Source organism: Triturus cristatus, chromosome 5_2, assembly GCF_964204655.1.
Source record: "Triturus cristatus chromosome 5_2, aTriCri1.1, whole genome shotgun sequence".
Taxonomy (NCBI): Eukaryota; Metazoa; Chordata; class Amphibia; order Caudata; family Salamandridae; genus Triturus; species Triturus cristatus.
In genome coordinates, this window is record NC_140588.1 from 394,279,493 (window position 1) to 394,304,222 (window position 24,730).

A 24,730-nucleotide genomic window follows, 5' to 3' on the forward strand; every position below is an offset into this window, starting at 1 on the left:
TATTCCCTCCTGTATGTGAAGTTGACCCTAATGTTTACTTGAGTACACCTAACATACCTTTTCCTGCTGCTTTTATAAGTATCACTATGCATGTTGTGATTGCTGCATGAAGTACAGTTTGTAACTTGTAACCTTTAGTAAAGGAATTTGGATGTCTCATTTGCAATAACTGGAATATTATATTTATGCTATACGTAATCCATATTACATAATAATAACTCACTGATTCTAGCACTAAATCCTGTTCAGAAAACAACACAGTTATGCATGTCAGCCTATCAAGATTCACATATGAGAACTTGTTAGGATTCGGCCAACAAAGTGTAGTCACTACTTCTTGTGTTGGTGGGTGTAGCGGATAGCCACACCACTTAATTAAGTCACTCACTGTCACTAAATAAACTTAATAGTATTAAAATTCAAGTGAGTTCTGGCGTCCGAAGTGCACTGGTCTGCTGTACAGAATAGGCCACGTGATACTGCTTTACTGTTCTCACAGAAGCCAATAGGGTTCTTTTCCTGGTATTATTTGTCTTAATGTTTTGTACAAGAATTCTGCAGCAAAAATGTGTTTTAATGGTAACCTTTTCTATGGAAGTTTGCAGCCAGTTGACCAAACCTAAATTTGTGCTCATTCAAAGTGTCTCCTTCTTTTTTTATTAATCTTGAACCTAATTCACAAAGATTTGGGTAGCTTCTAATAAGGCCTTAATCGTTTCGATTATCTGTTTTATAATACCTTATGACTTACAGGTGATAAAAGCAAATAAGAGATATTTCATTATTTTCTTTGTTTTTGATTTTTTTAAATGAGACAGTAGATGAATGAAGCTGTATCGTAACCATGTTGTTGTTTTTGCAGGATATTAAATCGGTGTGGCCAGAGTCAGTCAACACAGACTGTGCCACCTTTGACTCCACAAGCCAGGAGCTTTCCATGATGCTGAATAGGGTGAAACAGTCCATGCAGGACCCCGAGCTCAGTACCCCTTGCCAATGCGTCCTGCCCTTGGACACCATCCAGGAACACTTGAAAAAGTAAATTCTCTTTTTTTACACTGCTGGTGCTGAAGGTTTTAGTGTTTCAAGGGGCAAACTCAATTAGGCATTATTTGTATGTATAATACCTAGGACAGTTTTTAACTACAGCGATTGATAGGAGCAGCAAATTGGTTGTTTTTGAAATATCAGCATCTGTACTCTACAATTATAGTAATGTTACACTATGTAATGAAAGAACCTAAAATGTTTAAGCACATTTCCATTTTACACAGAAAGTGAACATTTTGGTTAGTCAGAAACAGTGTATATGTGATCTTCAAAATAATATATCAATGTGTTTAGGCAAAAAGCAAAATAACTTTCAATTTAGTATTTTATTGACGTGATCCTTGGAATTTATCAGGCATTGTTGGCAGCACATAGAAGGTCATAAGAGAGTATAAGCCTTGTTGGTGTCAACATGTTTTTCAACCTCAGTGCCGTACCGGCCTGGGGCTTTTTCAATAATTTATACAAATGGACCATACAAAAACAATTCATAAATGGAGAAACCAATATGTAAAACCAAATCATAAATAGAAAAAACATGTAAGACAAATATCACGGTAATGAGAGACAAAAACAGAAATGTTGGAATTGGCCCTTTTCACAGGGTTATTCCCAAATCTTTTTGCTTCTTCCTCTTATTTTTCCTGACCTGCTTTTGGGTATAGGACTCTAGGCACTTTACCACTGTTGATCAGTGCTAAAGTGCATATGCTCTCTGTGTAATTCATGATTATGATTGGTTATCCATGATTGGCATATTTGATTACTGGTAAGTCCCTAGTAAAGTGCACCGAGTGTGGCAGGGCCTGTAAATCAAATGCTAGTAGTGGGCCTGCAGCACTGGTTGTGCCACTCACATGAGTAGCTCTGTAAATGTGTCTCAGACTTGGTACTGCAGTGTCTGCGCATGCTGTTTTCAACTGCCATGTTAACCTGGCAAGTGCACCCACTTGCCAGGCCCTAACGTTTCCTATTCTTATATGTAAGGCACCCCTCAGGTAGGGCTAAGGTACCCCCATGGGCAGGGTGCAGTGTATTGTAAAGGTAGGACATGTACTGGTGTGTTTTACATGTTCTGATAGTGAAATAATGTGTATTTCGTTTTTCACTATTGAAAGGCTGCCTGTCCCATAGGTTGACATGGGAGCTGCACTGTACAAGTGTAACTTTCCGTTGGGACAAGATGGAGAAATTGAGTTTAGGCTCTCTCAACTCAGAATGTAATGACACATCTTTTAGTAAAGATGGTTTTTAAATGGTATGTTTGATAAGGCCACTTTCAGAAAGTGGGCATTTTCTTACTTGACCATTCTGTATGCCTCTGCCTGTTTTTGAATTCACTGTCTGGTTTTGGAGTGAAAGAGCCTGGGGATGTGCATTAACTTTAGACAGTCACCAGGGGGGTTGAGGTGTGTTCTGCCTGTCCTGGATGACTCATAGCTGGGCTAAATAGACCTGGTCTGGATTTAGAATAGTGGGAAGGGTTTCACTAGCACCTGAATCCTTTGCACAGTGCTGTCTCTACTTTCTGTAGTGAAACTGGGCCAGAGAGTACAGAACTAGTTTGGACTGGGCTCAGAGACCCTTGCCACAAAGAGAACACATAGAAAATGGGGTATAAGTATTGGACCTTAAATCCCAGGGAATTAGATCACTCCTGGATTCAAGAGTAACCCCTGCCAAGGAGAAGAGCTGGAGAACTGTAAGGAGGAGTAATGCCCTTTGCTGTTTTGCTTTGCTGGGTTGGCCTACAGTTGCTGCTTCTGTCAAGGAGAGGACAAAGACAGGAACTTTACAGTGAACCTGCTTGAAGAAGAGTCTCCAAGGGCGTGTGTGTGCTTCTCTCATTTTCTATAGTCTAAGGGCCACAAAGACTTCACCTGCACCCACTGACTAACACCTGGATTCCTCTGTGGATTCCTGTATGCAAAAGAGTGCCAATTCCAGTTCTTGGTCCCTCAGACTTGTGTGGTTGGTGCTGCAAAGCAAGAAGAACAACTCCAACACTGTCAGTGAAGCCGTCAGCAATGCTGCGACCTGCACCGCTTATGAAGTGCTTGAGGCACCGTCCTGCCTGCACCGCAGCTCTGACAACCTTCAACGGCTGCCGACACCTGCAGTTATCGGCCTTCCCGATACCAGCGATTGCACCAACGCCGTCTCCACCAGCACCAGCTCCATATTATTGCAGAGCTGATAACTTTACGAACTCTTCGATGCTACCGATGCCTCATCGCCGCCGCTGCCTAACTTCCTTTGTCTTGGATTCAACACCTCGTCTCCTCATGGACTCGACACCTCGCCTCCTCCGTGGCAGAAAGGAGCCAGGTTCGCCTCAGCCATCAACTCCTCGCCTCCATGACGCCGTGCATCACCTGTTGACTTTGTTTCCAAGGTACTGTTGTTTGGGGGGGTCCGTGTGACTGCAAGCCCGACATGCACACCTCACAGTCGGCACAGTACTTTAGATGTGGGCCTGTCTCGATGTCTTAATAGCCCAGGTTGCCCTATTTTTTGCTACAGTTCTATAAGTAACTTTATAAAAAGTGATATCTTGATACCTGTATGTTGGATGTTTGTCATTTTAGTCTTGATTGGTTTTGATAAAGACACTTTATTTTTCTAAACTGGTGTGGTGCCCATTTGTGGTGTTTTCACTGTGTTACTGTGTGTTTGGGTGCAAATAATGTACACATTGCCTTTATGATAAGCCTTTCTACTTGTGCCAAGCTACCAAGGGGGTGAATAGGGGTTATCTAAAGTGTGTAATCCCCTTACCCTGTCTAGAAGCAAGGGTCCTAACTTGGACTGAGGTGCATACCTTTGCCAATGAGAGACCCCTAGTTCTAACAAGAAAATAAAAAAGATAAACTGAAAAACATGAATCAATAAATTCCATTTATGGATGCATTTAACTATTACTATTTTACAATGTCATGTGTTCACTGCAAGGTGGCAAAACTACGATACATGGTACACTGTTGATAAGCATAACAAGATTTAAATTGCAAATAACCAGTGCAGTGCTAGTGCAGGTGTACAGTGAAACAATTAGGCGACGATCATGTGTCAAAACTGGTAAATCACCTGCCATGCACATGTCTTGAAGCAAATCGTTGGTGGAATGGTTGGTGAAAACAGTGCTTAGATAGGAGTTTCTTCTAGTTGTATACATATTCAGGCAAAAATGATGACCAGGAAAGGGAGATGATTAAAAAAGTGGGGGGAGTATGAGGGTCTATCTTAACAAAGTGGAGGATGTTACTCCAATTATTAGAAATTTCCCAGATGCTGGGCAAAGGGGAACGTTCAGGTCAAGTGACGAAACTAACATTTATAACATTGCAAGTTATTACACTTGTGGCAATATGATGCCATAAAACTACAGGGGGAGTCAGGGCTGTGTCCATAAACATACAAGAAATGCAATGAAAAGTAATCTCAGATGTGGCGGGGTTTCTACTGTTTATCAAAACACAGAGTCTCAAATGTGGATTAGGAAGTAAGTTCTCAAGTCTGTGTGAGGAGCTGCCATTCATGCTGGCAGGGCCCTTAAGAAGTTAATTGTCGGTGCAAGTAACAGGTCAGGCATCGCAGACTGCAGAAAAGCATAGAAACTTAGCGCACAAGAAGCCAGACATCCCAATGGTGAGCTACCACACAACCACACATGGCTAGTACAACAAAGTCTCGGTCCCCATAAGAAACTGCACCCATCACCAATCTTAATGAACTCTTCCAAAAATTGAGGATAAAGCAGAAAAATGACTTGAAAATCGAGTAAGATCACTGAGACCTTAATCTTGCTAAAATCTAAGGCAGACCAAGTAGGCCACAGACTGGGCTAACTAGAGGCAAAACAATTGTCCTCTCAGCAACTGGGCATAAACCAGTGGGGCAATACTGAATATGAATTCTCAGATAAGGCTCTGAATAAAAAATGAAAAGATCTTGAAAAGTGCACAAGAGATGATCTCAGAATGTGCAACATAATGGAAGGAGCAGAAAAGAATTATTTATTGGCCTACGTAAGTTCATATTTCCACAAATATTAAACCTCAAATAGGGAGAGGACATAGAGCTTCAGAATTTCCATAATTTCAATGATCACAGAGTGCTTAATAGAGTCTATTTAGTAGGTCCAAAGTCTACAACCATAAGCATTGAGCATGTCCAAGATGCCATACTTCATGCAGAAAATACTTCTGATTTTAGGAGCCTGACGCCATTTTATTTGATATTTAATATGGGCAAGGTGCTATTGCAAGACATCTCCCAGGCCACTCTTTTAAAACGAAAAGCCTTCTGGCCAGTGAGCAAGACCTTGACTAAAGTGTGTGTAGGAAAGGACCTCCTCTACTGGATTTCAATTTCACCTTGACAGAGGAGACCACCATGTTACAGAGGTGCATAAAGGCCTTCACTAGCTGCCAATAACTCAACCAGAAGGAAGAAATGACCTGCCAAACCAAGATTTGCCACAGAAGTGCAAATGCCAATATTTGGGATTTCAACAGGTAAGACAGCTTTTTAGGAGGCGGAAGGAATACAGAGATACAATAAATGTGAGACTGAATCTAAGTAGGCAACACAGAGCAAAATCAAAGAACCAGGACTGGAACCACATGCTGCAGAAAGCAAGAGGAGTAGCTATGTAGCAGCAATAATACCTCTGGAATGTTAGAAGGGACTGAGATGGGTCATGGAAAGTTAAAGAACTACAGACTATCCAAGGAAGTTGCGCTTCACTAGGGAGCTTTGATAATTGAATTTTGTTGAATATATGGTAATATGTGAAGGGAGTCAAAGAAAATTGTTGTTCAATCAGATGGGGCAGATATTTTCACCACTGGAGGCAAAGAGACCCCTGCTAAAACTATGCTCAGCAAGAGACACAAACAATGTGATATTTTCAGTGTGGCATGATCAGGGTATTAACACTTAACTTAAGGGGAGCAAAAACTTTCACTCTAAAAGATCCCTGTTACACTGTCTATTTAAAGGTAAGACAAGCAGAAGTGGTATTGTTGCAGAAAACCCATGTGAAGAGGTGGAACTTGAGATTGTCCTCTTCTAAGCACTACCCCACAGAGCCCGCACAATAGCAAGTGGAGTAGGAGTTCTTGTGTGGCTCGCTTTTGAATTTGAAACACTTAACAGGTTGATGGCTTGGCCACATAATTCACTGGGGAAAGATCCAATAGAGGTGAACACATTGACCACAGAAGTTTAATATTTCCCTAATCAGGGTACAAACCCCTTTACAGCAACTGTGTTGCAGAAGCTAAAGAGGCTTTGTAAATAAAACTGTCTATTATCAGGGCACTTTAACAGCATGGTAGACAAAGATCTGAATACATCTGGACTAAGAGCCAAACTGGACAAGGGCCACAACGTTACTGAGGCATATTACTTTGACTGGAGCAGGGAAAAATTTCAATTTTGGAATTGGATGCTCTACAGTTAAGGTAAGCTGCAGAATATTTCTCAGGAAGTAAACTTGGTATTAAGATGCAAGAGAAGAAATAGCTTTGAATCCCCATTTTGGATGACAGTGACACTTTTCAGATATGATTTTGTCCAGTTTTTTTCATTTTGAAAGCAGAGAAACTCATATCATCTTGTACAGACACACAATAGCCTTCCAGAAAACATGCAATGTTGCTGCATTGTTCATGGTAACAAGATAATAATGAAATGTAACCACATGCAAAAATTCAGCATTCCTTGTCATATCCTTATTCGTCTGTCTTATCCACCCCAACCAAAGTTAACATCTCCTGCAAATATAATTTTATTGAAAAATACAGTTTAGATTTTCAGCACCTGTAGTTTACGTCAGTGTTAGACTTGGGGGTCTCTAGTTGGCACAGATATAAACTTGTGACAAATAGGGTCCCTCGCCTCTAGTCAGGGTAAAGGGGTACACTCGTAAAATAACCCCTGCTCACCCCTTTAGTAGCTTGGCACGAGCAGACAGGCTTATCTCAGAGGCAGTGTGTAAAGCATTTGTGAACACATACAGTAATCAAGTGACAACACTACAGATGGACACCACACAGGTTTTATATAAAAAATAAGTATTCTTTATATAGATTTACCACAAGACCATAAACGACAAAAATCCACAATACTGTTACTTTAAGATGGTAGAATTTAGCTTAGTTCTCTTTAGTTCTTAAATGCGACACTTTAAGTCAATGTACCTGTAGAAGTGACACGCAGGGCAACGGAAGTGTTGCAACGATGTTGATGCGATGAAAGTTTGGTGCAAAGAAATAAAGACGTGAAGTTCTTCCAGATGCGGCACGTTTCTCCGATGTTGCGAGAAGACTCGATTCGATGCGTCAGCTGCAGCGGCGACACCCCTTTACGCGATGCAACGACAGCGGCTTTGGCAGCGACACTCTTCACCGAAGTTGCGAGACGCTTCCGCTCAATGCGACAACTGCAGCGGCGACACCCTTTACGCAATGCTCTTTTCCATGCCCTTGGAGAACCTTCACAAGTTGAGCAAAAGTACACACAGAGTTCCTTTTTCCTCCCTTTGGCAGTAAGGCAACCACTGCAGGCCAATCCCCCAGTTTCAGGGATAGTTTCTCCTAAGCTTCTTCTTGGTTCCTCTCCTCAGCAGAGTTTTCTTCTTGTTTCCCAAAGTGATTAATTTCTTGGGATCATGGTCTCAATACTTAAACCCCCAAATCCTTTGTCCTCTGAGGGCAGAGGGGCCTTTGCCTTGTTCAGACCGGTTCTGGTCATTCCTGGAGCACTTTGTTTACCTGACTCCTTCTTTCCTTTCAGAGTGCAGGGCAGAGACATCAGACGCACCACAGGAGGTAGAGCCAGCATTGGGGAAGGAAGGCACAGCCCTATTCAGGTCCCAGGTGCAACTCCTCCCTTCCATCTAGATGCAGACCTCTCTATTCACCACTGGGCCACCTCACCCTGTCTCTTGGAATTCCCCAGCCCTGTCACTCAATCTCCAGACAAGGAATACACAGCCTAGCAGAGGCAGGTTTGAATGGTTAGACAAGAAAATACCTACTTTCTAAAAGTAGTATTTTCAAACACAGAATGTTAATACCAACTTCACTAAAAGATGTATTTTATTATTCTGATTTCAGGCATACTAAATTTGAATCTCTACCATGTTCCCTGAGTCAGTTAGGATTATAAGATGTAATAATCAAACTGCCCATGCTGGCCTATGGAGAACAGTAGCCTTGCAATAGTGAAAAACGAAAATGGCTGTAATTCACTATTAGAACATGCCACACACACCAGGGCATGTCCTACCTTATCCCCTTATCCTTACAATGCACCCTGCCCTTGGGCCTACCATAGGGGTGTCTGATATGAAGAAAAGGGAAGGTTTAGGGACTGGCAAGTGGGTGCACTTGCCCAGTCAACATGACAGTACCAGACTGCATGCAGGCTCTGCAATGGCAGACCTTAAACACACTTTTACAGGCTGCTTCTGTGGGTGGCACAACCAGTGCTGCAAGCCCACCCGCAGCATTTGGATTTACAAGCCCTGGGCACTCCTGATGCACTGTACTAGGGCCTGACAGGTAAACTAAACCAGCCAATCATGGAATCACAAATATATACATCAATTTACAATAGGGAGCACTTGCACTGTGGCACTGGACAGCAGTGGCACAGTGCCCTGAGCAACTAACACCAGCAAAAACACATGAGGAAACAGCAAAAAATGGAAGGGAGACCCATGCCAAGGTGCCAGGTCTAACAGTCAGCTTTCTTAAAACCCAAGATGTCAGCAGTGTAAAAGTAACACAATTCACTATCTTGTTTTTTTGAAAATCTAAGTGGCTTATCCCTGCTTGAAGAGTTGAACAAAATTTTAAATCTAAATCATGTTTAGTAAAAAACAATTGTCTATATCTTTTTGGCTGGAATGCAGGAATACATTTGATATAAAACTCATTAGGAATTCTTACAAGTTGTAATTTCCTGGCTTTAAAGGATTAAAGATGGAAGCAGTTAATTATACCTTGGAAAGAATTTATCTAGGTGTCGGTTGGGTGACCAAGTTGGCGACGAAGTGACTGCTTAACTCCTGAGTTCCGCCGGGCGAGGCCCTTTATTAGCAATAATGTAGCCCCCACCGGCACGAATTGGCCGTGCCGGCTCCCGCATGGTGGGCTGACTACAGGGGCGGACAACAGTGCTCGTGAGGGTGGCAGATTAGCCTGAAGCACAGAGAGCCATTATAAACAATGGGGTATTCCCAAATTATCCCTGGACCTGGGTATCGGTTAGTATACAGAAACAATGGTCCTGGACCAGTTATTCAAGGAATAGTTAGTTTAACAGAATTATCAACCTATTTGAGCTTACATTAATCAGCTCAAAAACTTCTGTAAATCGTGAAAATAATTAAAACAAACAAATGTGCAGACAAACCACTACGTATTATTACAATATATTTATTTAGTCATTTAAGGGAACAATCAGTAGAGGGTGAAGAAGGTAGGAGAATGTTCTAGGGAACATGTAAGAAAGAGTGCTCAAGTGTATATAAAGGAGTCAAGAGAGCTCAAAGTGTGTAGAAAAGTAAAGGGCATATATTTACAAGATTGTACAGAACTGATATCCAATAAACAGTTAGATGCAACCTGGCCACATGCAAATTATTCATTTGAATTATATTTTCTAAAGTTGTAAGTAGAGTTTCCTTAATGCTGTAAACAGAGGTAATGGGGAAGGGAAAATTGGTCCAAGTGCGGTGGGGGATAGCGTTGATGTTTCGATCCGGCTTATCGGCAACCGAGGGTCGTTCATCCCAGCACTGTGTGGCAGGCTCCAGGAGGTTCAGGGATAAACACAAACTCCCTTTTCTGTATGGGAGCTTGTGCTATGGCTTTTTACAGCCGTAGCACAAGCTCCCATACAGAAAGAGAGGTTGTGACCGCACCATGTGCATCATAATTAAGCGTGATAAACAAAGAAAACTATGAGTCTAGTAACGTTAGAGACCTACAAAAGTGTAATGGTAATGCTAAGTTAGAAGAAAATGTGAGTTCATATGTGTATGAATATGGTTCCCATCATCCACATGACGTGGTTGGCTTCATCATCTGGGAAACCGGGACATTAATTGAGAACCATCTTCTACTTGAGTAATGTAGATATTGGTCTCATAAGTGTCCCAGACCTCTTGGTGGTATCGTGTTTGGATGGTGATGAAGAGCAAGATGTTTCAGTAGTAATTGTTGAGGATGATGGCTGCAGTGCAAAAGAAAAGTGCTAGTGAGCAAGTGCTGTTTAAAAATCGTCTATCAAGGCACAAGATAAACTTTATTAGAACGCTACCTTGATGGCAATGATTAAAAACAGTGCTACAACAGTTTCAACAAATAACTGTGATGGAAATGGTCTACATGTTTCAGCTGTTGGATATGAGTAATCCTAGCTTTCGTCAGGACCCAATAAGCTACTGCATAAGTAATTAGTGCCAGAGTAACCAGAAATAATTAGTGCCAGAGTAGCTAAAAAGTTTGAAATACAACCTGAACCCAATTTATGGGCCAAGAAGATCCGTGGGGAGTAATTTTATTTCATTAACCTACACGGAGAAAGACAAAAATAAACACACAACTACAAAGCATAACCATTGATATCAAGATTATGTGAGGTCAAAAACAATGCATCCAGAGAAAAATATCAAGTATGCTAATACTCTTGATGTATCTTAGATCTAGGTATGATAGATTGCGCAACCCGTTCTGTAGTCCCTTTTTCCCTAAGGAGACTACAGTTCCCAGAGTCTTTGAGGTTACAGTGTGACGCAATCGATCTGAGCCCGTAAACCGACGCACACTTGGTTTCCCGGGCAACCTAGACCACTCTCCATTTATACCAGGAGCTCTTAACACGCCGGTTACCTCCCCTTCGAGCTCAGCATCGGCAAGAGGTACCGACGGATAGGTGAGCGCAATCACCATCAGTTTACTCGACTATTCTGTCGAGTTCGGAGTATGGCCTGTGAACGAAATACTTTTCGTTTTCTCTGTCTGACGACAAACGGGTGAGATAATGAGCTTTTCTAACGCATTGGAATACAATCATCTAACAATATGTATAGCTCACTCTAATAGACAGTTCATCCATCTGACACAACAGGAGGCTATACGAATGTCACTCCGAATTTACTGTTTCGTAATCGGAAGGCTGACGGTGATTTTTCGGCATGGTTTTAACTTCACGCGGTGCTTATGACAGTTTTTCTATGTAATAACCCACCTAAAGGGGTAGACAATGTTGAACCCTCTTATTATTTTTACAGAGCGGTGCCTCCATAACCTGAGCAGTTGCCAGGTGAGGTGAGGCGCACACCCACTACTAACTGGGTAAGTGCTGCGAACTTCATTCAACAAGTGTATTAACTAGGACAAACTTATAGTTGTCTAAGATACATCAAGAGTATTAGCATACTTGATATTTTTCTCTGGATGTATTGTTTTTGACCTCACATAATCTTGATATCAATGGTTATGCTTTGTTGTTGTGTGTTTATTTTTGTCTTTCTCCGTGTAGGTTAATGAAATAAAATTACTCCCCACGGATCTTCTTGGCCCATAAATTGGGTTCAGGTTGTATTTCAAACTTTTTAGCTACTCTGGCACTAATTATTTCTGGTTTCCTCTGGCACTAATTACTTATGCAGTAGCTTATTGGGTCCTGACGAAAGCTAGGATTACTCATATCCGACAGCTGAAACATGTAGACCATTTCCATCACAGTTATTTGTTGAAACTGTTGTAGCACTGTTTTTAATCATTGCCATCAAGGTAGCGTTCTAATAAAGTTTATCTTGTGCCTTGATAGACGATTTTTTAACAGCACTTGCTCACTAGCACTTTTCTTTTGCACTGCAGCCATCATCCTCAACAATTACTACTGAAACATCTTGCTCTTCATCACCATCCAAACACGATACCACCAAGAGGTCTGGGACACTTATGAGACCAATATCTACATTACTCAAGTAGAAGATGGTTCTCAATTAATGTCCCGGTTTCCCAGATGATGAAGCCAACCACGTCATGTGGATGATGGGAACCATATTCATACACATATGAACTCACATTTTCTTCTAACTTAGCATTACCATTACACTTTTGTAGGTCTCTAACGTTACTAGACTCATAGTTTTCTTTGTGTATCACATTATTGATTTGGGGATTTCAAAACTATTAGAGTCTTTAAACTACATCCCTTGGACCGTTACTCTCTTTTGAGATACTTTAATATAATACATCATAATTAAGCATCATAATTAAGCATCATAATTAAGCAGTCGGGACCGCCGACCAGAGGTTGGTCGGACCCGTAACCGCAACACTGTCCGCCGACATCATAATCGGCCCCATAGTTGCGATTGCTGTTCAGAATTTCACGGACTGAGACAAGTTCATTATTGTATCTTATGAAGGAGGATGTACAGAATGTCCCACAATGATATAGACTAAGAGTTCATAAATTTGCTGGTCTAGGTGTGTGTATATATAGGCTTGAGTGATACCCAACCCCAAATCAAATCTTAGTATGTTTCTAAAAGAAAGATTTTCTGTATACAGCTTCTACACAGCTCAATAGTTATTCTGTAGGAATGACTAGTTCTGAGATTTTTACTGAATTTAAAACCCTGAATAAGTACTCCACATAGAAAACCCTTATAGTTTTTGTTTTGCAGTGCAACTGTCAGTCAGAGTTTTTGTCTTAAAGTTATTATAAAATATGCATACATTGAACTAAGCATTTCTCACCCATCGCTATTTTACATCTGGAAAGCACAATAATAACGCTTTTAGTCACATTCCATCTTTTATCCCACACATGAATTCTGCCCATAATGCAATATATTCTAGGTCTGACTACAGCACCTTTAGCTGTTTGGATGATCTCATGTAATCCTGTTTTTCAAAACAGTATAAAAAGAAGTAGCACAGTGAGACAAGTGGGACTTTGGTCAGTCCCATTCAACCATAGGTTTCAACATATTGGTTAGCGTGTGTCATTGCTTTGATATGAAATATTGTTTTGGAGATGGTTACATTGTCCCATTGTTTACAATGAGTTTTGGCGATGGGGTCTCAAGTAGTCCTTTTTCGTCAAACTTCAGCTGCAAGATCTGTGGCTTGTACCTGAGAACCAGCATGTGTTCATTGACATATTTGCTTTCGTGACACATTAACATTCTAGTTACAGATATATGGTTTTGTGTTCAGGAACTGCATGCTCTTTGGATCCCTTGGACTGACGTAAACACAGGGTGCTCTTCAGTACTTGCCCTTGCATTTTCATTTATTTTACTTTGCTGTCAGGATAACATGTTTTTGAATTTACAGATTTTTTGTTCATAAAGTACAGATATACACATGAATTTGTTTTCTTAAAAATACAACAAAAAAACTGTCGTAAATATCTACTATGCAGTGTTTTACTGTGTATGCCTTTCAAGTTCACCATTTATAATGCAAGCTTCAGCTTCTGACTTCTTTTCGTAGCACTTTTCCTCAAGGGAGCTGCTTAGCTGGCCTAATGCAATCTCTTCCGGTAAGAGGCCTACTTCCAGCTTCCTTTTCGAATTAGCCAAAGTTGTTACTTCATTATGGGATTTTCTTTCTTTGTTAGCTGGCGACAGCACCCACAAAGTCTGCCAAATCTTAAAAAACACTTCCACTAAAGAAAAGCCAGGCTTATCACCTTCACCAGTTCCAGTTTAGAAAAAAATCACTGTAGTGGCAATTTTATTTATGCATTTGTCAGGACTCAAGTGTGGGCCTGGGGCTGGGTTGGCTGTTTTATTGGCTTATGTTAGTGCAGATTGTGAATGCTCAATCCAAAGACCACACCAAAGTCTCACATCAACAACAAAAGTTTAATTCTTACAAGACTTCGGGATCTTGGGGTCAGGCAGTCTCAATCTCAGACAGAAAAGCCAGCTGCAGTGCTCCATCTTTAGACATCAGTGCTCCAGTGCCCTGAGGAGCCCCCGACATGCTGCCACTGCCTTCTGTCCCTCTGACACCAGGTTTCACAAAAGCTTGAGGTACTTAAAGTCATTGCTGTTAGAAATGGGGGTCTCTGGTTGGCAGCAGCGGTGGTGCCACTATTAGGGCATCGGGGTGTTGCCCTTCTTATATTTTGGCCCCTTGCCCCTTCCAATTAATGTGAGCAAACTCCTAACTTTTACTTTTAATTGTTTTCATTCTGCAGCAGCAGTCAGCCTGGTTGCATTGTCAAAGCTGGCTGCTGGATCCTAAGCCAGTGCAGGCCTTGGGGAGGTGTGGCTTGCTCAACATTGTTGACAAACATTCAGAGTTAGCCAGCGCTTCTGAGCCCAAGTGTGCATGCCGGGTGTGACAGCTGCCGTTTTCCGGCCTATTCAACATGCGTACTAGAGGCCTCCCAGTCGTCTCTCCACCTAGCCTTTAGTGAGCTGAGGGTGACTCAAAGTTGGAGCCCCCAGTCTCAGTATCAGCGTTGAGGTCGTCTGCCCTAGCCAATCCAGTCGCTGCTGTGACAGCAGGAGTAGCTTCTGGATTGGCTTATAGGCAGGGTCTCTCTCGTGCAGATTGTGTGTGCACATGATTGAGGGAGCGCGGGGTGGGAGTAGGCTTTTTGTGTTTCTCAGTACAGGACCATGCAGGTGTAAGCCAGCGCAATGACCGGCAGAGGACAGCCACGTTTGTAGGAGCGGTACGCTGGAATCATCGAGAAGTGTACAACCAACGACAAGAGCTGACCACGAATGATGGGTCGGGCGGGGGCTGAGGTTCGGACATTGTGGACAGTAAGGTGAGAGTGTGTAAAATGAAGGAGGCTGCCTTGTTCCCAGTGGGAAGCGGGCCTTGGGGTATGGTGTAGTAGGTTATAGCTAGATGTTGAATTCTGTGCTGAAATAAACTGCATCACGATGTGGCTGGAAATAGCCTAGCTCCATTTGCAAATCCTCTGCTCCCCCTTCCCCCATCAATGCCGCTCCCCGTAGGACAGGGTGCAGATGCAGGGCGTTCTAGGTTCACAGCATCTAAAGTTGAAAGCCGGGTCAGTAGGCAAAAATACTAAACAGATTAGGGCTCATTCGTGAACTGCGTGTACCTTGTGGTAAGGACCCGGGCTCAGAATGTATCAACGTGCACATAAACACAACTAAGTATGAGCTCCTCATTAATGGACGCGTGGTGACTCAAAAGCCGGCCCGTCGGAAGGATTCAGGGAAATAGAAAGTGGTCTTATCTTCGGGTCTTACCGCCTGTCTCTCACGGCTACAACTCGTGGATCTGCCTTCCCAACTCTGACTCTGTCCGTAAAATACAAAACAGTCCTTTCTATGCAACTGAGGTAGTCACATTGTAAAGAGTGCAAAAGGAAATACAAACCAAGTATTCTCTCGTGTCAAGGATGTAGTTTCCAGTTTCCCTGTTACATTCGGCTACATGTTGTTTTTCCTTCCCATGCCCCACCGATAATGCTATACAAACAATGTGTTCAACTACTCAAACGCGAGTTTACAGCTTTGGAAGAGCGGTTCCCATAGGTTGACACAAGTTAATACGCCTACCTGAGGCCACGCCCACTCCCCTCAGTATAAATACGCGACTGGCAGCGTTAATCAAACAGAACCTTTGAAAACTCCTGAGGCGGAAGCCGGGAGACCGCCGAATATTTTAAAAACTGTCACTGTTGTGTATTTCTGTGTCACCACGCTAAAAATTGCATTTTTAAAAAGCGCACTCACCCGGCAAGCAGTCAGAGCGGGCTAGAGTCACGCTTAAACAGCGACTCCTTCGCGGCAACGATCAAACCCAGGAAAGCACTTTCCCGCCGCCATTCACGGCGAGGAAGCAAGGCCACGCCTACCTGAGGCCACGCCCACTCCCCTCAGTATAAATACGCGACTGGCAGCGTTAATCAAACAGAACCTTTGAAAACTCCTGAGGCGGAAGCCGGGAGACCGCCGAATATTTTAAAAACTGTCACTGTTGTGTATTTCTGTGTCACCACGCTAAAAATTGCATTTTTAAAAAGCGCACTCACCCGGCAAGCAGTCAGAGCGGGCTAGAGTCACGCTTAAACAGCGACTCCTTCGCTGCAACGATCAAACCCAGGAAAGCACTTTCCCGCCGCCATTCACGGCGAGGAAGCAAGGCCACGCCTACCTGAGGCCACGCCCACTCCCCTCAGTATAAATACGCGACTGGCAGCGTTAATCAAACAGAACCTTTGAAAACTCCTGAGGCGGAAGCCGGGAGACCGCCGAATATTTTAAAAACTGTCACTGTTGTGTATTTCTGTGTCACCACGCTAAAAATTGCATTTTAAAAAAAGCGCACTCACCCGGCAAGCAGTCAGAGCGGGCTAGAGTCACGCTTAAACAGCGACTCCTTCGCTGCAACGATCAAACCCAGGAAAGCACTTTCCCGCCGCCATTCACGGCGAGGAAGCAAGGCCACGCCTACCTGAGGCCACGCCCACCCGCCCCTCCTCAGCCCCATAACAATGTGTAATCACCGGACGCGCAGCGGACGGGCGCAGCGGGCGCGCCGTCAGCGCGCCGAAGGCGCGCCAAAGGCAAGCCCGTCTGGGCCCGTCCGGACCCGGACGGCCCTTGGCCCCGTTACTCTGCCAGGTGACCCTCAGGATCGAGTGATGTATACAGCAGATACATTATGCGCCCTACGTCCTAAAACCATCCTGGCCTGCTACCACACGTTCAGTGCAGAGAAGGCCTTCTCGACTTGCCCACACTGCAATCCGATTCCCCCCCCTAAATCTACCATACCTGCTCTGAAATCAGGACTCCTCAACTGCCGTTCCCTCCCTAAACACGCCACCGAAGTAAATCTCTTAATTCAGAATCAGGATCTTGACCTGTTGTTCTTAACGGAAACATGGCTATCTGACTACACCGACCCGGACGTCGTCACAGCCCTCCCTACAGGTTATCTCTGTCAAGCTTTAAATAGACCTAAAGGGAGAGGAGGCGGGGTAGCCATAATTCACAGGGAACAATTCATCTGTAGGATGACTAACGCTGATATCGAGGACTGTGAGTGCGGCCAGTTCTCCATCCAAATCTCTCCAGCCCTCACCCTGGCAGGGCTTCTGACCTATCGTCCCCCTGGGGCGCCAGGCAATTTTATCAATTCCATATTCAAATCTATTTCCCAACTAGCTTCTTCCACCTCCAACTTCCTTATATTAGGTGATCTGAATCTCCACTTCCTAGACCCGATGGATCGAGTAGCCTCGGACATTAGACACGACCTTACATCTCTAAAGGTACGTCTAGTGAACAACGAGCCCACCCATGAGAAGGGCCACCTATTGGATCCTATCTTCACCAATATAGCAACGGTGACCACCAACCCACCTGTGACCCTTCCATGGACAGACCATTTCCTGGTCCCTTTTTCCTGGGAAACTCCCATACCTATTCACCTAACCCCTAAAACCCAGGTTACCGACCGCCAATGGCACAAACTGTCACCTGAGAAATGGGCCCTTTCTCTTGCAGATTCCATTCCCGAGCTCTCCTCTGACTCTAATACGGCCGACAAACAATTCAGTGATTGGATCACGTCGTCTCTTGACACTATACTTCCAAAAATCACCACCTTTAAACAGCCTAAAAGGATATCCCCCGCTTCATGGTACACTCCAGAGCTTAAAGCCCTACGCAAAGAGTGTAAAAAAACCGAACGCTCATGGAGACGCGATAAATCAGGAACCAATAAAAACATCTACTCTATTTCTCTTCTAACTTATAAAACCGCTATTCGCAAAACCAAAAGCGTGTTTTTTCAGGAGAGAATAGAGAAAGCGGGATGCTCCGGGAAGGAAGCATACGCTATCCTTAAAGAGCTCTCAAAACCTCCAGAACAAGGACGGGGACCTCCTTCCGACCCCAAAGCCGACCAGGAGAAATGCCAACAATTGGCTAACTTCTTCCAGGACAAAATCCGACTAATCCTGGACTCAATTCCTCCCTCGAGCCCGAGGGGAGAAATTGCTCTCCCATGTTCGACATCTTCTACTGGTCTGTCCACATGGGGCCAGGTCACAATAGACGAAGTACGGACGACGTTCAACTCCATGAAGAGCGGTTCCCCCAGAGATCCTGCTCCTCTTCGGATCCTTAAGGAGGTAGCCCCTTCTATCATTCCCTCCCTCACTCATCTGATTAATACCTCACTCCAACAGGGAGTTGTACCCCCGAGCTGGAAGAAGGCTGTGGTAAAAGCCTTACTGAAGAAACCTGCTCTTGACCCTGAAAACCTGGCGAACTACAGGCCCATTTCCTTACTCCCAGGAGTTAGTAAGATCGCGGAAAAACTTGTCAACAGGAAACTCTCGCAGTTCCTAGAGGCCAATAACAAACTGAAAAACTCCCAGACGGGCTTCCGACCAGGACAGGGCACGGACATCGCCCTCCTGGCGGCGGTAGAGGAAGCCAGAACGCTATTGGACGGGGGAGGATCAGTGGCAGTGATCCTCCTCGACCTTAGCGCAGCGTTCGATACCGTTGACCACCAACTCCTCATCGAAAGACTGGCAAGAGTTGGAGTGGAAGGTACAGCCTTATCCTGGCTTTCATCCTTCTTGACACAACGATCTTATCAGATCTGGGAGAAGAACGCCCGCTCCTCTGAAATGCCCCTCCAATGTGGTGTGCCTCAGGGCTCCTCCCTGAGCCCCACATTATTTAATATCTATATGTCCACATTGGAGGAGGTTATCACCCCTTTCGGAGTGAGTGTCGTCAGCTATGCTGAGGACACACAATTAGTGGTGTCTCTGTCCCATCCCAAACAACAGAAAGCTGATCTCTTCAACTGCCTCACGCAGGTGCATCACTGGATGAATAGATCAGCCCTAAAGCTAAATGGGACAAAAACTGAGGTCCTTTTACTTGGCCCAAAAGGAACCTCACTCCCCCTGGACATGTGGCCAACCTGTCTAGGTCCTCCCCCAGACCCAAAGACTGAGGTGAAAAGTCTGGGTGTATGGATAGATTCTGAACTCTCATTCGCCCCGCAAGCAAAGAAGGTCGTAGGGACCTGCTTTGGTCTTCTAAAGTCCTTGAGGAAAGTCCTGCCCCTTCTTCCTCCTAAATCGCAAAAATTACTAGTCCAAGGTCTTATAATATCAAGACTAGACTATAGTAACGCGATTTATTTGGGCGCACCGGAAGCGACTCTGAATAACTGCAGAGAATTCAGAACACGGCTGCCCGGATTATCACCAACACCCCGGCCAGATCATCGGCCAAACCCGCTCTCAAACTCCTTCATTGGCTCCCCATAAGGGAGAGAATCAAATTTAAAGCCTTGTGTCTTGTGCACAAAACTTTGCACAACCAAGTCCCCCCAGTCCTCTGCAATTTTATCACCCCTTACATAGCCACTAGATCCCTCCGTTCCAACGCAGAAAATCTCATCAACACCCCAAGATTTAGGAAAGTCCGTTCAGGAGGAAGACGTTTCTCGGTACAAGCGGCCCGTCTCTGGAACTCTCTTCCTCGTGACCTACGTCTTGAACCTCAATATCTGCGTTTCAGGAAGTTGTTAAAGACACATCTGTTTCCCTAGTTCCTATGCCCTCCCCGTGAACTCAGCCTCGGTCCTCAGATTTTACTGTTTTAGGGTTCTCTAGCGCTGGGATACCTCCGGGTGACTATGCGCTTTATAAAAATAAATAATAATAATAATAATAATAGCTCTGTCGCTATTCTGAAACAAACAGGCGCATTTCACCTACCTGGGTGAAGCAAGACATGGCAACCTGACTCCCTATGTGGCTAGCGCACTGTGAGTCAATACTAGTAAAACTATGAGAGATAAATATGGGCAACACGGTATATACCACACCCATTGGGGCAGTCGCACTGAAAACTTCATTGCAGAATGTCTCAAACACAGCACAGGCCCCCTACACAGGGAGTGCAGATTAGCCACACCCGACTGAAGCTCTGCTTCTTAGCGTTCGTAGTCCAATATCAGATGCACTGGCCCAGGAATAGGGAACAAGCACAAAAATACCCCTACTGCCACCTAAAAAGCTCAGGCGGACAAGATGGCTTCCGGAGTTTACTGATCACCACTGGCATCTACTGTCACTCTCAGATCACGAGTTTGGTTCTGCAAGACCATGTCAGCCTTCCAACCCTGAGAGGTTGGGACATACACCACCATTATGCTGGAGGGTGATAGTAACATTTATTCCGGGACTGAGGGAGCACAGATGGTCGTGCTGATGAAATACACCTCAGAACAGAGGAGGCCAGTGTGTGCTCAGCTGCCCCAACCTCACTGTGTGAAAGAGAAAATAAACGAGTTGGGTGTCTTAAGAGCACATCAAAGTGCCACAAGCAGAGACAGCCCTCGAACCTCTATCGCCGCAGTTTTATTTGAGAGTGCTGATGCCGAGCCTGTTTGCAATGCCTTTCTTATTGAATGAAAACTAGCATTGAGGTTTGAAGGGAAATGACATATGGCGACCCAAAGAACTCAGCAGAAAGGTGGGATTCATGAGGAGCGGTTGGGAGTGGCCATGTTACAGTCCAGCCAGGAGCCCCCTAGCCGGAGGCCAAAATGTTATGACTACAGATCACTAGCGGGCCGCTCACTCCATTTTTCGGTGATAAGTAACCTAAAAAAGTGCCGGCAGGCCAACTTGTCAATGACTAATTGTTACGTTTGTCAAGGCCAAAACACGCATGTTCACTTGCAGGCAACTGCGAGGAACTACAGGCGCTGTCGCTAGTGAAGCAAATTCTGGAAGTGCAACCAGGTTGTTCTACATTTTGGACCCACACTGAAGGTATCTACATACCTACTACCTTATGTGCTTTGGTCTTGTATGGGGTAAAAAGAACTTGGTACAGTCAAAGTCCAAATGCTATATAAGTGGAGAGGATGGAGCATAAGGCCTAGAACTCCCGACTTGGGAGCTGGGGTACCTGGCTTGAGTCTCAGCATTGCTACAACATCTTGTGATTCTGCGCAAATCCAGAGCCTAACGAAACAATAATCTGACCTTTCCTTTTTGTAAGGTAGCTGGGGCCCATGTAAAATGCTTCAATGCCTTCGGTGCGAATTTGCGCTATGTAACATTGATAGAAACAAACATTTCTCACAGTTTGTCACTGTGCACATTGGAATTTTTCTTGGATGGCACTTCGTAAACTTGTGAAACCTATTGTAGTGTGGAATGAGGGTTACTTATTGGCTGAAGTATCCACTCGTTTACACTCATTGCACAGCACTCTGACCTCCCGAGAGGTCGCTTAGAACTATTATTGTGAATATTAGATTTACATGCGCGCAAGAGGGTACATTGCAAGCTGTTTCACCGTTTTTCACAATGGACTTTGGCTGTCTTGTCATTCTGTTTTACTCCTCCTGAGCCCTGGCTTCAGCTCTGTGTGCTATCTTTATGGCTTGACAAATGGCTTGCATGCAGGCTACATAATAAACTCTCTGGTTTGCTGAAAGCAGGCACTGTCAAAAACAAGCAGGAAAATGCAAGCCATTTATCAGGACATAAGCTAACAAAACCACAGGGCCTGCCTGGAGACAAATTTTCTTGAAAATGCACCATTTGTCCACTCTTTTTTTAACAATTTCCCTGGTGTGGAATATCCCAGACCCGGCAGTTGGGCTCGCTCGCTACAGGTCACTCATCCCACACTTTTACATCCCACCACTTTAAAATTTCGCCAACCATCACTGGTTGGCAGTGGTATGCACCCTGTCCAAGTAGGGATCCTTCTTTCTAGTCAAGATAAGGGAGATACACACCCAAATAACCCCTCCTTGGCAGCTTGGCTCGAGCAGTCAGGATTACCCCAGAGGCAATGTGTAAAGTATTGGTACATAACACGCAATAACACAGTGACAACACAAATAATTGATATCACAACAGTTTAGGAAAATAAAATATCTTTATCTGGACCAAACAAGATCAAAACGACAAAGATCCAACATACGCAACTCAAAATATGATATTTAGAATGTTTCCAGCAATTCTGTCCATAGAACTCTATGGAAGCATTGATTTTACACAAAGTACCTTAAACGCATCAAAATCCACAAGGCAACACAGCCACAGTGGAGGGAAGCATTGGAAATCACAGCGATGCGTTGGTTCCTAAATCCACAGGGAAGCGATGCATCACTTCTGCAGCACGCAGAAGTGTTGCATTGAATCTAGACTGTAGGGGGAAGCGATGCGTAGAAATCAAGACGGTTCTGATCCGCGGATGATACGTTGGAAAAACTTGGCGCACAGGTGCATTGTGTGGAAATCCGGACGTGGATATAAAATGTTACAAGGCAGTTCCAATGATAACCTATGGGATAGCTAGTCCTTACAATAGTGAAAAACGAAATTGGCAGTATTTCACTATCAGGACATGTAAAACACACCAGTACATGTCCTACCTATCACTTAAATTGCACCCTGCCCATGGGGGACCTTTGGACTGACTTAGGGGTGCCTCACATGTTGTAAAAGGGAAAGATTGGGCCTGGAAAGTGGGTGCACCTGCCAGGTCGATATGGCAGTTTAAAACTGCACTCACAGACACTGCAGTGGCAGGCCTGAGACAAGTTTACAGGGCTACCCGCGTGGGTGGCACAACCTGTGCAGGCCCACTACTTGCATTTGATTTGCAGGCCCTGGGCACACTAAGTGCACTTTACTAGGGACTTATCAGTAAATCAAATATGCCAATCATGGTTAACCAATCAGAATTACAGTTACAAGAGCATATACACCTTAGCACTGATAAGCTGTGAAAAAGTGGACAGAGTCCCATACCCAACAAAAACAGGTCCCAAAAAATAAGAGGAAGAAGCAAAAAAGATTGGGAATTACCCTGTGAAAATGGCCAATTCCAACATTTCTGTTTTTGTCTCTCATTACCGTGATATTTGTCCTATGTTTGTTCTTTTATTTATGATTTGGTTTCACATATTGGTTTCTCCATGTATGATTTGTTTATGTATGCTCCATATATATAAATTATTGAAAAAGCCACAGGCCTGCATGGCGCTGGGGTTGAACTACATGTTAGCTGGTCCTCTCTCATAACAATCTATGTGATACCAAGGTCGATCCTGACCAAGAGTCCTAAAGCCAGCAATAACAGGGACAGGAAAATAGGAGGCAAAAGGCAAAAAGTCTGGGGCTAAACCTGCAAAAAAGGGCCAGGTCCAACAATTGCTACATATTCGTCTATTGCAGGCTATAAACAGACTATTTTGGATTTGAAGTCAGGCTTCGGCCACATGTGTTTTACCTCATAAAACGTTTAGTGCCCGATTCACAAAAGGCCTCTGCACCCGACGTGGTGGCCCGCACTTGCCGCGGGACCTCCGTATTGCAGTTTCTCATTGCAAAGGTCCTGCCCCAAGTGCGGGTCCCCAGCCACTACTGTGGGGCCTCCGCCACAAGTGGGGAGGCACTGTGTGAATCAGGCCCTTAGATCATAAGTACCCAGGAAACACTAACCGATGTAATACTGATCCTTGACTGTGCTGTTAGAAAAAAATACCAATTTCTTCTTTTATGCATTTTTCCTTGATCGTGTACTATAAAAATAACCATTTACACGTAAATACATATATGTGTTTTAAAACTAACTCAACATACAGCTATGTTTACCTTGTTTATTGTCATCTCTTTTCCTCTTTCACAACTTTTGTCACTGCTCTTTAACAAGCATCGCCAAAGTCAACATGTCTGACTTAAATGACCTATCCATGCAAATAGCATCTCTGCATGACTGTGTTATCATGTGCTAAGCCTTAAAAAGTAGGAGTGGGCATATCTCCCATAATTAAGTGTAGCATAATCATGTAGAATTACCTGAAAATTCAGTGCGATTACACTTGATTTACCTGAGAAGAATATTTCTGTATTTAGTGCTATTTCTTAGAGTGTAATTTTGTGTCAAAGAGTAACGTGGAATTACTGAAATTACTCCTGGTGTAAATGAAATTCCAGCTAGGTCTACTTTACAGTCTAACTTATTGGGATCGCTAATGATTGTTTATGCTGTGCGTGGGTTATAAATGGTGCTTGAATGGTTTGCCTTACGACTAGACATGGAGGATTGTGGCATCAACACTAAGGGCCTTATTACTGTGTGGGGCAGAAAGCAGTCCGGCAGCTCGGGCATCAGTCCGACCACCGTATTATGCTACTGGCAGCCAGCCGCGGTCGGTAGTAGGAGTAACTGGAGGGCGGTGACGTGGGGAGGGGCAGGGTGGGGGGTAGTAAACTATGGATTATGGAGGTTTACAGGTAAATTAACATATAAATTAATAAAACGAATTTCGTTGCGTGCACTGCATCCCCAAATGCGATGCAGTGCACTCAAGTAAATTCGTTTTATTAAATTATGTTAACTTACCTGTAAACCTCCGTAATCCATAGTTTACTATCCCCCACCCTGCCCCTCCCCCTCCCCATGTCACCGCCCTACATTTACTCCTACTACCGACCGGGGCTGCTGGCAGCCTGACCGATGCCACATGGTGCCTGCCACACGGTGTGTGTATGTTTAAAAAGTGTATTTCTCCTATTGCAGCTTGGGCTGTGGACCGTAGCCAGGAAAAATACACTTTCCGACTGATATGAA

At 44.0% G+C, this 24,730-nt stretch overlaps 1 protein-coding gene across 1 annotated transcript in view; it reads left to right on the forward strand.

The window, feature by feature from the left end:
- ABCA13 (ATP binding cassette subfamily A member 13) overlaps positions 1-24,730 on the forward strand; it is a 2,655,493-nt gene that overhangs the window by 599,357 nt on the left and 2,031,406 nt on the right. Inside the window, exon 16 of the mRNA XM_085606362.1 lies at positions 863-1,038. Coding sequence (XP_085462488.1) covers positions 863-1,038 — 176 coding nt within the window. The remainder of the gene's footprint in view (positions 1-862; positions 1,039-24,730) is intronic.